The 14,180-nt window shown below is 37.2% G+C and overlaps 1 protein-coding gene across 5 annotated transcripts in view; it reads left to right on the top strand.

The window, feature by feature from the left end:
* Positions 1-11,875, top strand: part of PDE5A (phosphodiesterase 5A) — a 130,786-nt gene extending 118,911 nt beyond the window's left edge. For 4 of the 5 annotated variants that reach the window (XM_031691520.2, XM_015247684.3, XM_006213926.4 and 1 more), the window contains exons 19-21: positions 3,578-3,652; positions 4,991-5,074; positions 7,267-11,875. In XM_031691520.2, coding sequence (XP_031547380.1) covers positions 3,578-3,652; positions 4,991-5,074; positions 7,267-7,404 — 297 coding nt within the window. In that variant the 3' untranslated portion in view covers positions 7,405-11,875. The remainder of the gene's footprint in view (positions 1-3,577; positions 3,653-4,990; positions 5,075-7,266) is intronic. The other variant, XM_072938264.1, reaches the window with a different exon arrangement.
* The last annotated feature ends 2,305 nt before the right edge of the window (positions 11,876-14,180 follow it).

Genomic DNA, 14,180 nt, shown 5'->3' on the forward strand with positions numbered 1-14,180 from the left:
TGGAAAAGGGAAGAATTTGTCTTTTCAATTACCCTTTTCTTTCTTCAGAAGTAAACCCTGAAAATGTACAACAATGAAGTTGGGGTCCAGACATAAAAAGCAACACTGTTAAGCCTCTATAATTTAAACAGTTTGGTATTGGTGTCAGACTAGTGGAACTGAATAGAGCATTGAGAATTGCACAGAACATTGAATATATAATAAAGATAGCATTTCAAATAACTGGGGAAAGACAGACTACTTACTAAATGTTAGGACGATTTTCCCATCTTCATAGCCAGATGGCAAAAGACAAAATTGGATCTATTCTGCATACCTAAATTCCAAATGGGGCATAGAGTTCAGTGTAGAAAATTAAGCCATACAAGTACTCAGTAAAAACATTTGTGGATTCTTTTACAGCCAAGGAGTGAGAAAACTTTCCTAACCGTGGCTCAACACGCAGAAATAATAAAGGAAAAGATTGACAAATTTGGTTACATGAAAATGAAAAAATAAAACTTCTTGCACGGCAAAGACACTATAGCAAAGAAAGACAATGAGGAACTGGTAAAAATACATGCAATTTTTATCAGATAGTTAATATCCCTAATATTAAGAAACTTCTAAAAAATAGAGAAAAAAAAGCCAACAACCCTACTGAAAAAATGGGCCAAAGATTTGAAAAAGTTGATAGAAAAAGAAATGCAAATAAATGACTCCTACTCATTTGAAAAGGTTCTCAGAACCTCAGTCATAAGAAAAGATGCAAATTAAAACTACACGGACACAAAAGAACTTGTACAGGCTCTCTTAACAGTTTTTTCCTAATAGTTGGAAATTAGAAGCGATCCAGACTTCTTTCAGCAGGAGAATGGTTAACATATTGTATGTAGTACTGTTCCTTCACACAGAGGAATACTGCTCAACAGTAAAAAGAAACTGACCACTGATAACAGGCAGCTACGTGGATAGGTCTCATCAACACTATACTGAACAAAGAAGCTAGACACAAAGGGATACTTACTGTGATGTCATTTATGTGGCATTCTAGAGTAGGCAAAACTAATCAACAGTTGAAGAAATTAGAACAGTAGTTGGGTGGGGAGGGAGGAAGCGTGGTGCAGGGAATCACTGGGAAGGGGCTTGAGGGCACCTTCTTGGGTGACAGAAATATTCTGTTTTTTGGGTGGGTGCATGTTACATAGTTATATGCATTTGTCAATACACTGATGTGTATATCTGTAGTCTGTGAAATTCCCAGTATGTAATTTGACTTCATTTTTTTAAAAAAAGCACTGAGATACTATTTCTCAACTGTCCAACTGGCAAACATCCAAAAGTTTTACATCATAATCTGTTGGGAAGTTGTGAGAAAATAAGGAATACAAAATACTTTAGCCCTTTGGAAGTATATGAATACATCTATTCATTTACCATTACTTCCAGGAATCTCATCCGAAAAATATACTGGCAAGAATATAAAAAAGACATTTACAAAAGGTTATTCATTTTAGTGCTGGTTGTAATAGCAAAGACTGGAAATAACCCAAATGTTCATTAATAGGGTACTGATTGAATAAATTGTAGTACATTTACATGATGAATTCTTTGCAACAGTAAAAAGAAATGAGCACTATCTGTATTCTACTATGGAGTATATAAGGATATATTTTTAAGTGAAAAAAAAGGCAGGGAAAAATGGGTATGGTATGCCACCATTTATCTGAGAAGGGGGTAAAGTATATGTACATATTTCCTTTTTTTAAAAAAAAAATAAGGATTAACTACAGAAGAGTTAATGATTTTCCACAGGGAAGAAGGGAGTAAGATTGAGGGAACAGAGACATATAAGCTGGAGTTGCTTGCATGTACTTGTTTTGTAGACATTATTTAGGAACCATGTAAATTGTTTTTATAATTCCAAAATTTGAATTTTTTAAAAAAAAATCACTAAATCTTGAAAATGAAATGAAACAAACCTGATTTTGATTGCAAAACCACACTAAGAGGGACTGTTTTTGTCCAAGTGACATTAAAATAGTAATCTGACCATGTAACGCTAGTGGGATGGACACCAAGAACAAAAAGAACTACCGAGAAAAAAAAAAAGCCTTCAAACTGTTCTTCAGTAATCATATTAGTGGTAATTTTATGTAGATATCCAGCCACCATTGTGGGTGATGTGGGATAACAGCAAAGGAGAAATTATATTGGTATTGTTGAGAAGTAGGATTTTTTCAGTGTAAGTGGAAAGATAAAGACTCGCTAGAGTAAAAAAAAAAAAAAAGGGTGGATAAGGGTTTCTGGAAATCCTGCAGTCCTGAATTTGAATAGGAAATACTGTATGAACTTACGTTGTGTCTTAGCTCCGTCCATTGAAAGGGCTTAAAAATGACGATCACCCTGGTAGTAACAAATGAAACTAGTGCCCAGATTGAGGTTTCTAAATACCTCAGTTAAAGGAAGGAGGCCTACATGAAGAAATGGCTGATTGCAGTTCCAAATCAGGATATGTACAAGATGAGCCTAGAACATCGTATTACAGCAGAAAGACTTTATCAAAGACTGATAAAGCTGTGTCAGGAAAACAAAGAAGCCAACTTTAAGCTTTCTCAACTGGCCAAAATGGAACAGTGAGCATCAGTAAGGATTTAAATGCATTAAGTATGTTTAAATCCAAGAGTTCAAGATAATAATAAAGCACAACCTTCCAGAGTTATCTTTTGTGGATGCTTGAGAACCAAGTTTTTTTAATGGTAATTAAAGTGGAGAAAATCAAGTATTTGTCCTATTTTATTTATACAAATTGTACTTTAGGGTAACTAAATAATTGATGTGGGGAATTTTATTGCTACAAAGGAAGAAGGAATGTTTGTTTTGCATTGCCCATCACCTTTTTGCAGCCCCTCAATGAATGAATCTAGGCAAAGATCATGAAGGGGCCGAGAGGGGCAACCAGGCATTCTGTAGCCTTGATAGAAATACACAGCGTTGCCTAGGAAATAGTCATGGCCAAAAAAATTTCAAATCTCAATCTAATCAAGTGTCTAGCTCTCTTTACTGGTGTATGGAAATAACAGGGTCCAGAGAGACATTAAATTTCATCACGGGAAAGCCATCAGCAAAATCCAGTGGGAAACTGCAGGATAAACCACTCAGTTATTCAACAACAACTGAAATTAGAAGAGGAGGAACTGGTAGATTAAAACAAACTTAAAAGACATATCAGTTAGTCTCAGTATGTGGACCCATTTGATACTGTGTTTTTCAAAGCACCTGCTATAACAGGCGCTTGACAAGTATCTCGTTGATTATGCATACACAGGGGTACGCGGTGCTTTCCCCACTAACTGCTCAAGTTGAAATCACATGTTGCTTTTTTCTATGTAGTTACAGATTACCAACTCTAGCCTTTGTGATTAGGTACACACTAAAACAAATGAAATATAATTTCTGTTACTTATTACCGTTTTATTCTAATTTTACTGATGTGGTTGAAAGCTACAGATTTGATAGATTTTATTATCCTCAAAGTCTCTGTTTTACAGGGTGATATGCTTTTAAGTACCAAAACTTAGTCTGTTATTGATTTCAGATAGCAGAACTTGTTGCGACTGAATTTTTTGACCAAGGAGACAGAGAGAGAAAAGAACTCAACATAGAGCCCACTGTGAGTATGAGACTTTGTTGGCAGGTATTACTCATATATACTTTCTACTGTAGACTTCTTTTCATGTTTCTGTGAGATCTTAGGAAAGCAGTTTCTCATCATTTTTAAAACCTTTTTTCTTACTGGAAGAATTATACATGTTTGTTGTAGAAAACAAGCAAATAACAGAGAACAAAAAAGGACTCTGAGGCATCATGTCATACCTACTTTTGCAATTTGCTTTTTCCATTTAAATGTCTTTCTAACAGATGCCCTCTTATGTATCATTTATAATGCGTACATGAAATAGATGTAACCATAATTTACCATTAGGTATAACGTTTACAGAGTTCACCATTACAAACAGCACTTGATAAACATCTATGTTACTAAACGTTTGTGTGCCATTTTTCAGGATCTTGTTAGGATAAATTCCCAGAATTGCTGTTCTGGGGTGCACAGATTTTAAAAAAATTTGATACATACTGCCTTTTTGCATAGAGTAGGGAATGTCAGATACCAGAAGAATATTCTTCATAGACCGTTGGAGAAGTTTTTCCTGGAAATGAAGCATAGAGTCTTTTCCTTCTTTTCTTTTTTTTTTCAGTTCAGATGGACATTTATTGAGCCCATATGAAATGGGACATAGTTACGAGCTGCCCCTCCCCTGTGTGCCATTCCCTCCACTCTGCTCTTCATCCTCAGCTGGGGATGTCCTGTCTCATTAGCCTTCAGCAATTATTTAGTCTCCTATGATGTAGTAGTAGCTTCTTCAGGAGCTCAGAATCTTCTCAGAAAATGACGGGTAGCAGAGTGATGGTCACAGGTAATGGAAAACTTGTTTCATTTTAAACAAGCACTGAGATGCTTTGCCTCCTGTGGAGATGCTGAGCTCATCTGGTGCCCAGTCAGGAGCTCCTGAGAATAAGCAGCAGTGACACCTGCGTAATCTTCACTCAAAAAGCTCTGCGTGTGAATTGAGTTGTAATTAAGTGTGGCCTCAGTGGCTTCTTCCACAAGCTGAAGAGTGTTTGATTCCACATCAGTAGACAATGTGAAAGCATGTGTGTTCTCCAAATACACGTCAGCAATGGACTCTAGGTCAGCAGTTGACTCTAGGTCAGCGATCAGTTCAGGGGTTCGTATGGGAAAAGTCACAGCTGGCAAACAAGGGAGAGAGGGCCAGGGCCTTCCTGAGCATGGTGTGGTGTGAGGTGCAGGAGGCTCAAGAAGGCAAGGAGGCAGGTAGGCAGGTGTCCAGCCTCCCTCAGCTCACCTAGCAGTGCAGCTTTTTAAAGCCAACTTGCATTGTGTTCTTTATGTAAATGCGGATCCATGTGTCTGTTTCTGTGTTTTCAGGATCTAATGAACAGGGAGAAGAAAAACAAAATCCCAAGTATGCAAGTTGGATTCATAGATGCCATCTGCTTGCAACTGTATGAGGTATTTATTATGAAAACTACTAGACTTACTAAACTTTGACCATGTTATGAATTAAAACCTAAAATAAATTGAAGCAGTTAACACCAGGAGATTATTTGCTTCTTAATCAAGAAACTGGAAGTAAAATTATCAGGATGATTTCTTTTGCTAAGGAATATGCCGTTTGTATTGATCAAGGAATATATTTTATATCTACTGTTTCTCAAAAACTTTAATTCATCAATGTATAACAACTGAGTGGTGCCTACTGTGTGCTAAATAAGCTCCAGCAAACTGATGCAGGAAATGCTAAGAAAACTCATGTCCCTCAAGGAGGTATAGTGTGCATATTCCATGTTAGCATATTCTAAGTCTAAATAAGGAAAAAGAATTATGTAACCTTTTTCTTATGTCATAGTGTGTGTGGCTTTACTATTGTTAAGAACATTTTTATAAGGATTAAAAGAAGGTGGAAGAATATTGGAGGTTCCCATTTCCATAGACCTGTTGGCTTGGGGTTGTTGTTGTTGTTGTTGTTGTTGTTGTTATTATTATTATTATTATTATTATTATTATTTGGGGGTTTTGGTAAAGATACTCTCCCTAAAACATCTAGTTTACTAGCTTAGATGTTTATGCCCCAATACAGAAAGTAGATGCTGTCCTGGTCTTTAAAAGTTTAAACAGGACACTCTTAAACTTTACTTATTTGGGAAAAGAACATCTATCATGGAGTTATCACAGACTGTCAAGACCAGAAGAAACCCTAGAAATCTTCTAACCCAGACATCTCACAGATCAGTCACTGGCTCTGCAACATCCCTCTCCCAGGGAGAGGGAATGTCTGTCCCAGCCAAACAGGCAGGTAGTGGGAGAACTGCACTCAGAGGCCAGTTCTTGTGTGGATCTGGGGTTTTAGTCATCAAATGAATTTAATAAAGAAGCTGTGGCTGATGAGGGAAAAAAGAGGAGGAAAGGACGGGAAAGACAGCGGAAGAAAAGGGACAAAAGAACATCAGGTGTAGGTGTTATGCCTCTGCACCGCTGTCTCCTGCCTTTCTCGGCGACCTGCTTGTTCACTCCTGTGCAGAAGTGTGTTCGGAGGAGTGTCCCCAACACCCTTGGATCACTCCTTCTTTCCAAAGCAGGTACTTTCCTTATGGTTTGGCCTAAGAGTTCCTTGGATGCAGATACTAATGTCTCTCTTGATTTTTTTCCCCCTCTATTCCTGTAAATATAGTCAAAATAACAATCAGATCACCCATTATAGCTTTCATCTTTCTACATTTCATATTTGTGCCAGGATTCATCTTCTCTGAATCTGCTGTTAAATTCTATGGATATAAATATGCATTTTTACTATTATTACAGAAGTCATTTGTTAGAGAAAAATCATAGATATGCATTTTACTTTTATTACAGAAGTAATATGTTGTAGAGAAAAATTAGAATACAGAGAAGCAAAAAGAGAAAATCACTTAAAATTCCACTTAACCACTGTTATCTCATTTTTGTGTATATACTGTATTTTTAGATGTTTTTCGTTTAAAAAAATTGCTTTGCAATCCATATTATACTGTATGTCTTTCTGTTTCAAATGTGTTTCTATGACATTTTTAATGGCTGCAAAATGTAACACAATATTCCTAACTCTGTTGTTGGGTACTTAAGTCACTTCCAATGTTTGTCTATTACAAAGAAATCTGCAGTGAGCATTCTTGTAGCTAAATATTTAAGGCACTATAGTTGGTAAATAATAATGCCACATAACAGTTATAAATTAATCTTTATTATTATAATCTTGGATAAAAATCTACTTAAGTACATTGTATAAAATCATTTTATAGAAAAACACAAAAACTAAGCAGCTCTCAATGCAGTCACCACTCAGGGAGAGCCATCTGTAGTACATAAAAGCAAAATGGATTATTTTCCTGCAAAGCGGATTCCGCACAGATCTGTCTCCCAGCTCAGCAGTGTCATTTTGGAATGTGTGCGTTTGCTCTCTCTGTCTCAGCATGTATGCTTTGTCTATATAGTTTAAGAGAAATCACTCATAAGTGATCTGTGTGTATGTTCACACAGGTTGTGAAAACCCCAGCAGTGGTCTGCTCATGAAGTAAGGGTGCGACATGGCCCATTGGGACAGGCCTGCGGAGAGGGCTCATTCCTGGCTGCCTTCTGAGTCATTGGCTTTCTTTTTCTTTCTTTAGGCCCTGACCCATGTGTCGGAGGACTGCTTCCCTTTGCTAGATGGCTGCAGAAAGAACAGGCAAAAATGGCAGGCTCTTGCAGAACAGCAGGAGAAGACGCTGATTAATGGGGAAAGCAGCCAGGCCAAGCGGAACTGAGTGGCCTGTTCACACAGAGTTGAAGTTTACAGACGGTGTATTCTGCAGTATGCCTAGTTTTGCTATATACACTGTACCGATTTGGTGTATACTCTGCCACTGCTGTATTTTTATTTTTGCACAACTTTTGACAGCATAGCATGAAATGTTTTTAGAAGACTCTTGCATATTTTCTGTATATTTGTTTTATGCCACTGAACTGAGATTATCAGTGACCCCCACTCTTAGCACTTAGGTAACAGCGCTATTTGTGATATTTTGTGTACTGCAAAGTACAAGCTGCATTCTTGCACTGAGATGGTTTTTGTTTGTTTGTTTTGCTTGGGGACTTTAAATAATTGGTTTTGTGTTTTCTGAATTACCAGTCTTTCAAGAATGTTTGGAATTTTTTCTTTCTCAAAAATAGGCTAGGAGCAAACTGAATATATTCTGTGACATTTAAAACCTTCATAGGATAGAGAAAAACATTGGCTGAGTGGATTTTAAGGGGAATGGGGTATATTTGTCGACAGTGTTTTACTTTAACAAAAAAAAAATTGAAACTCTGAAACAAATGGGAAGTACTGGAAGGCAATATTGTAAAGAAAAGCTAAAATTTAATTAATCTGCTTTTTTTTTGTTAGAGAACAGGTGGGAGAGAAATTTCTCATTTCAGTGCAGTACATCTATCCAAAGGCTACCTATAAAGTTGCTTCAGTCTACCCTATCTGATGGAAAGCAGGGGAGACTGTGGGAGAAGACCCAGCACTGATTTTTCTACTTTACTGAGGGACGAGTGTGATCCAGAGATGGAACGGCCAAGGCTGTCTGGCAGTGAAGTAAATGTTCTGCTGGAGGACACTTCTGAGATTCAGTGAGTGTTTTGAACACTGAACTTCCTTTTAAAATAACTTCCTTATGTTCACCTTATAAGCCATACTTTGTACGTTAACATCTTAAAACTCAAGAGAAAAGCAAGAAAAAGTGATCGTGGGAGCACTGGCTTGCAGCGAGATATGACTATGTAGGATAACAGGGTACAGAATGAATCTCTTTTTTTCTCTCTCTCTTTGTTAAATGGAGTATAGAGAAAAGTTTTAATTGTATAAACAGCAAAGGGCTATCCTTGATATTGGGGTCAAAAATTAAACTGAGGGAGCAATATGGTAAGAAACATTAAGCCTGAGAAAAGCTTAGCAGGATTGAGTTTGATTGAGAAACTGCCATATTTTGGTTTACAGGACTAGTCAACCCAGAATCACAGAAGTTTGGGTAAACACCCTAAACACTGGTCCTGAGCTTGTAGTTGGTGGTGCCTACTTCTCTTAGCTTATTTTAGTACATTTAGAAAATGTTAACATTTTCTCAGAACTTGAGCCCATGTAAGTGTATTGCCGTTGTACATGTGTGCCCCTAAAAGCACTCTTCTTCCATACTGGACAAGTGGATAATGAATTGAGCACCTGGTTCAGGAAAAGAAAATCTGCTCCAAATATGCGGTACTGTTTGGACTCAGGGAAGAGTAGGAAGAGAGGTATTTATTTGGTCTGTTAAACCCTTTCCCTACCCTCTAAAAAAGTTTCTAAGTCTCTATCACTAGTTTGGATAGAAAATCTCTTAGGGATATGGTAATACAGTATCTTGAAGACTTTTCACTAAAACGTTGTTTTCCGTTCATATCCTTTTTTCCCCCTAAACTGCCTAAAATTCAACATATTCATTAAGTTTTTAAAATTATGTGCGTGTGTATGTATCTTGACATAAACTGGCTTTATTCTTGCCGTTCAGGTTAAAAAAAAAAAAAAAGCAAAGCAAATTGTATTGCCATTACTTTGTAGTGGTAAAGGCTAGCCTAGAAGGTTCTCAACTGTTTAATGTTATATGTACTATTATTGTTGTTGTAACACTTGCATTTTTAGGATGTTATTCTGTTTTTATTTTCTGTCATACACATGAGATCTGTAAGGTTGACTCTTGGTGGCACTGGTGTGTAATCTACACAGGTTGTCGCTAAAATAATGTATCTACGTATCGGTATACACCTACGCATGCAGACATAATTCCCTAGTGTAGAAAAATTGTTTTAAGAATAGCAGTCTTTAATAACCTATCTTTTTGTCATACACATTGTGATTTAGCCGTTATGCTAAAATCTGTAGTCAAATACTTTAGTAGTTTGTCTACAGCCCTCTAATATATGTCACTGAGATTTTTTAAAGATATAGTAGACTATGTCTGGAGGATTTGTATGTGTGTCATTTTAATAATCAAGAAGATATATTTAGGTTAGAAATTGTTTGGTTTACCTTTAGATAATGGTTTATTTTACTTTACTAGTTTAGAAATTGAAAGAGGTTAGGCCATGCCATGCCTATTTTATTTTATTTTGGGATATTTTAGATCATACAGAAGAAAAGTGCTTTTTTAGAACTGGTTAGTTGGTTCAAATAATTTTTAATTTTTAGGAAAATCATTCCATACATGGGTATATATCTGGTACCTGGGCACAAACTTTGTTCTTATGTGAATATTTCCTTTCCAGTGTCTTTTCAAGTTGTTAAAATATATACATGTAGTCTTCCCTCACCCTGCTCTGTATCACCTGTAACTAGCAAGAAGCTGTTCTTTTTCTAGATTAGTTTGTTTGGTTTTGTTATAGCTGAATAACATGATACCATTTCATTTCAATTTTCAGCCCCCAAAGTCCCCACTATTTTACTAAGTTGTAAGAAGACGTCTATAAAATTCCTGGCCCTATACTTCCCATAGGATTGCGTGTTGCCGGTCACTATCCTGTGGGAACTTCTGTAAATCTCTTAACTTCTGTGGGCGTGAACAAGTTGCGCTATTAAAGGAATTATGTTCAGGCTAAGCCTTGTCTCCAAGGAGGATGTCACAGAAGGTAGCTACTGTGTAAGCCCAAACGGGCCCTGGAGGCCACTGTCAGAAATGGGCTTTCAGGCCACAGAGCACGCCATCTAATCCCATGCGTCATTTCCTGCGCTGCGTTTCCAAGACTGAAAAAAGACAGTACATTTATTTGGCTTCTCATGCCGATCACTAGCGAGTGTGAGATTTAGAGCTCTTTGAGCGCCTCACCTCAAGGTACAAACCCTGGACGACGATGTTGTCACCACTGATCTCTTTACTACGAAAAATAGTTTCCTTCAATAGAAGTAATGGAGATAAGAAAGTGTATGAAAATATACTAGAAATATTGGATTGTGGGAGGAAACCCATCACAGATATATTCTTGCCTAGCAGTAAAGTGCCTTTATTTGCAGCATAGAGCACAAATGTTAGACCTACTCCAATTTGATTTTTGATTTTCCTGTGTTTTTCACCAGATTGTATTCCTAAAACTTTATGGGCCATCACAAGCAATGCTGTTTTGTTTCATTTAGTTTTTTGTTTTGTTTCACAAGATTGATTTAAGTTGAGAGGGGCGAAAGTGTGACTGCTCTCCTCTCCGGGGAGCAACTGTAGCTAAAATTAAGTGATTTAACATAACTGTTCAGTATCAGACATGGCTCAGTCCACCTACTATTGAGTTCCTGCCACATGTCAGGCACTGTGCTCCACATGTGGAGACAGAGCAGTGACCTTGCCGAGCTCACAGTCTTTGCAGGGATTGTTGGATAAGAGACCAGCTTCTGATCCTGCAGATTTAACGTGAAAATATAGGGTACATCTGTCACTTTTGTTTTCATCTATAACATATGTATTACATAGTTTTCCAAGGACTTTCTTTACCTGGAACTTACTAAGAATTGTCAGTGAACATCCTGTCTTCTTACAAGTATGAATCACTTAGCCTGCTGCTAGCTTAAAGAACACCACATATAAGTAAGGAGTCATATATATTCCACTACATAGATTATTTTTCCATATGCTAGCCAGGTAGAGATTACTCAGAGTTCTCCTGGACTGGTAAGTTGTGCACAGTTTTGGACCCCTTCTGCTCCACCACAGGGAGCGAGGAAGAAAGTATTAAAGCTCACTTTGCCCTTCCATAAGCTTCTCAAAAGCCTGTGTAAACATGTCTTAATAAATGTTGAAAACCATGTATATAGTTGAAAATATAAATTTCTATTACAGTTTAAGAAAAGAAAACCTTAAGAATCTTCACTAGCCACTGTTAATATCTATTTGTATTCTTATACCTTTTCAATACATTTGAACAAATATATAGTTTCTGGCACTATTTTTGTACTAGGATAAAGGAGTTACTATGTATATTATGTTTAGCTCTTAAGTCATTTTAAATAATTGTGAATGTTGATTTCCTGTCTTTCCTTCTCCCCCCACCACAAGAACTGTTTCAGATGACTCTTCTGTGACAAAATCACTTTAAAGGAACACTTACCCACCTGTGACCCCTATAATGCCAAGTGATGGTCAGGGTGGTTTTCCATTGTGCAGACTCTTCACTTGTCAGTTGTTTCCTCATTTTGCCGTGCTTTGTAAAAATAAAAAGAAGAATGAACAAGTAGATGGAGTGTTGTGTGATTATTATGGGACTTTGCATTTTAGGTGGGGAGAATGGGCCCAATAGTTTGAGAGACCTTAATCAAGCTAATCTGTGGTCCCACAAGCTGGAAAAAAAAATGTGGTTTAATGAACTCCCTTCCTTAGCCTAGACACCTCTCAGTAATAGTATTTTTATTAATATCCTTTGCTACTGGTTTGGGGGCAACATTCTCCATACACCTCACCACTTCCAAGTCCCTAACAGCGCTATGGAGGGTGGTTATTACCATCTTCGTGTTGCATGAGAAGCTAAGGCTTAAGAATTAAATACCTGCCAAATGGCATGAGCTGGATTCCAGCCCAGATCTGTCTAGTTTCAAAGCAGGTTATTTATTCTACTTAGCCCCCCTTTTGAATTTTAATTGTAAAAAGTCCCAAGTCCATTCTTGCTGGATCAAATGGTCTACCTAAAAGCACTGGAGACAAGATTTCCCACACCCAGCAGATTTGGTTTTGAGATTTTAAAGTTAACATTCCTTTAGTTCATCTGGTAATAGCTAATGCCATGCCTTCAGAATCCCAGGTACCACCGTGCTTCAGTGCTGCTAGTCTAGAGGCGTGGAGGTACAATTCACTGCAGGATTAATGATTCATTTTGTAGTTCTGCCACTAGGCAAGCCCCCTTCGTGTGGAGCTACATCTAGGCTATGCCGAGTACACAAAGCTAAAGGCAAAAATAAAATGAAAGCTCACGTAAACAATACTTCTTTAGATTTTCTGACCACTAGAGAGCGCCACAGTTTCAGCTGTAGTTAAAGAAATAACCCTTACTGGATATTAACAATGAATAAAACTGTTATTTAAAAAAAAATTTACTAGCTAAAGAAAAACAAATGGAAAAAAAAATCAGTGGAGAAGTAAGACTTGCTTACCGCCATTTGTCCAGTTTAAGATTCTCCCCAAATAACTGATCATCTCAAGTCTTTCTGATTCTCAACATTCCATCCACTGAGACATCACCCCTACTTGTATCAAAGGAAAGCATCTGACAACTTTTCTGAACGCACATTCTTGCTATTAGCTGTGCTGACTTCTCAGCAAGCAAGGATATATTTATATATTTATATACATATATACTTGATACATGCAAATGTCAAGATTTTCTGTTTTTTAGGCACATAAGAAACAAACACTTTGAACTTGCAGAGAATATCCTCTGACGTTAAGCTATATTCAGCTTCGGCAGAAAAAAAACTGTTTCCAGGTCACAACTCATTTTTTTCAAAATAAAAAATCCACAAAAATTACGCCTGGAATCAAAATAATTATTTGAATCAAAAGAAATCTGACTAATTAAATGGCATGCATGATTGTTCTCTTTGGCTTGCCTCATTTTAAGTATATGAGCATGCGTTTTGTGTGTGTGTGAAATATACAGGAAAAAAGATGATTCAATCATCGGATGGCAATCCCAATAGCATGTTTTAGAATTCATCTTTCTAACTGGAATTTAAGACACAGGATTGTATGGCTAAGGTGGGGGAGAGAAGAATGAACATGAACTATCAGAATAGCTTCCAACTTTAAGATCCCCTAAGTCAATCACTTTAGAGCCACATTTCACTTCATATCACTGTATCCCTTACCCAACAGGGCTGATTTTTAGACTTTATACAACACCAATCCATCATATCCATCATAAGACACAAGCTTTCCCGTTCACCAACCAGCTCTCTGAAAGTCAAGAGTTCTCTGTCTGGCTGATGTACCCAGACCAAGGAGGAAAAGCATAAAACATGGTCAACAACCGCCTCAGCTACAGCTGCTCTCGCTCTCCAGGAAAGCCAACAGAAGCAGATGCTAAGGGTGCTTTGCTGAGTCTGTGAGAGTAAGTAGTGCACTTCTTTGGGGAGTGTATGAAGGCAGGACAAATCCTCTGTTTTCCTGTAACACCTGCTTCTCTTTTTCTATGTTGGCTCCATTCCCTAGGCCTTCAAGCATACTTGATTCTCCCCTGCGCTAAGAACACCAACCTGAATCACACAGCCCTCCCACCAGCACCTCTGCCTTCTGTCTTGTGCTTTGAAGGTATTCAAGAAATACTGAGTGAAAGAATAGATTTCCATCTTCTCTCACTTGACATAAAATTGAATTTTTTATAAAGAAAGGAAAAAGAAATTTCAGTAAAGGGTAATAGAAAAATCAATACAGCATTTTTAGAAATTTTCAGTTGGACAAGAGCTGAATTTTAAGATGGAAAAAAACCGGAATAAAACAATTGGGAAAAAGATATTTGTTTTCTATTGTATATAAATTTGTTACCAGGT

This window comes from Vicugna pacos, chromosome 2 (genome assembly GCF_048564905.1).
Source record: "Vicugna pacos chromosome 2, VicPac4, whole genome shotgun sequence".
In the NCBI taxonomy this organism is placed as follows: Eukaryota; Metazoa; Chordata; class Mammalia; order Artiodactyla; family Camelidae; genus Vicugna; species Vicugna pacos.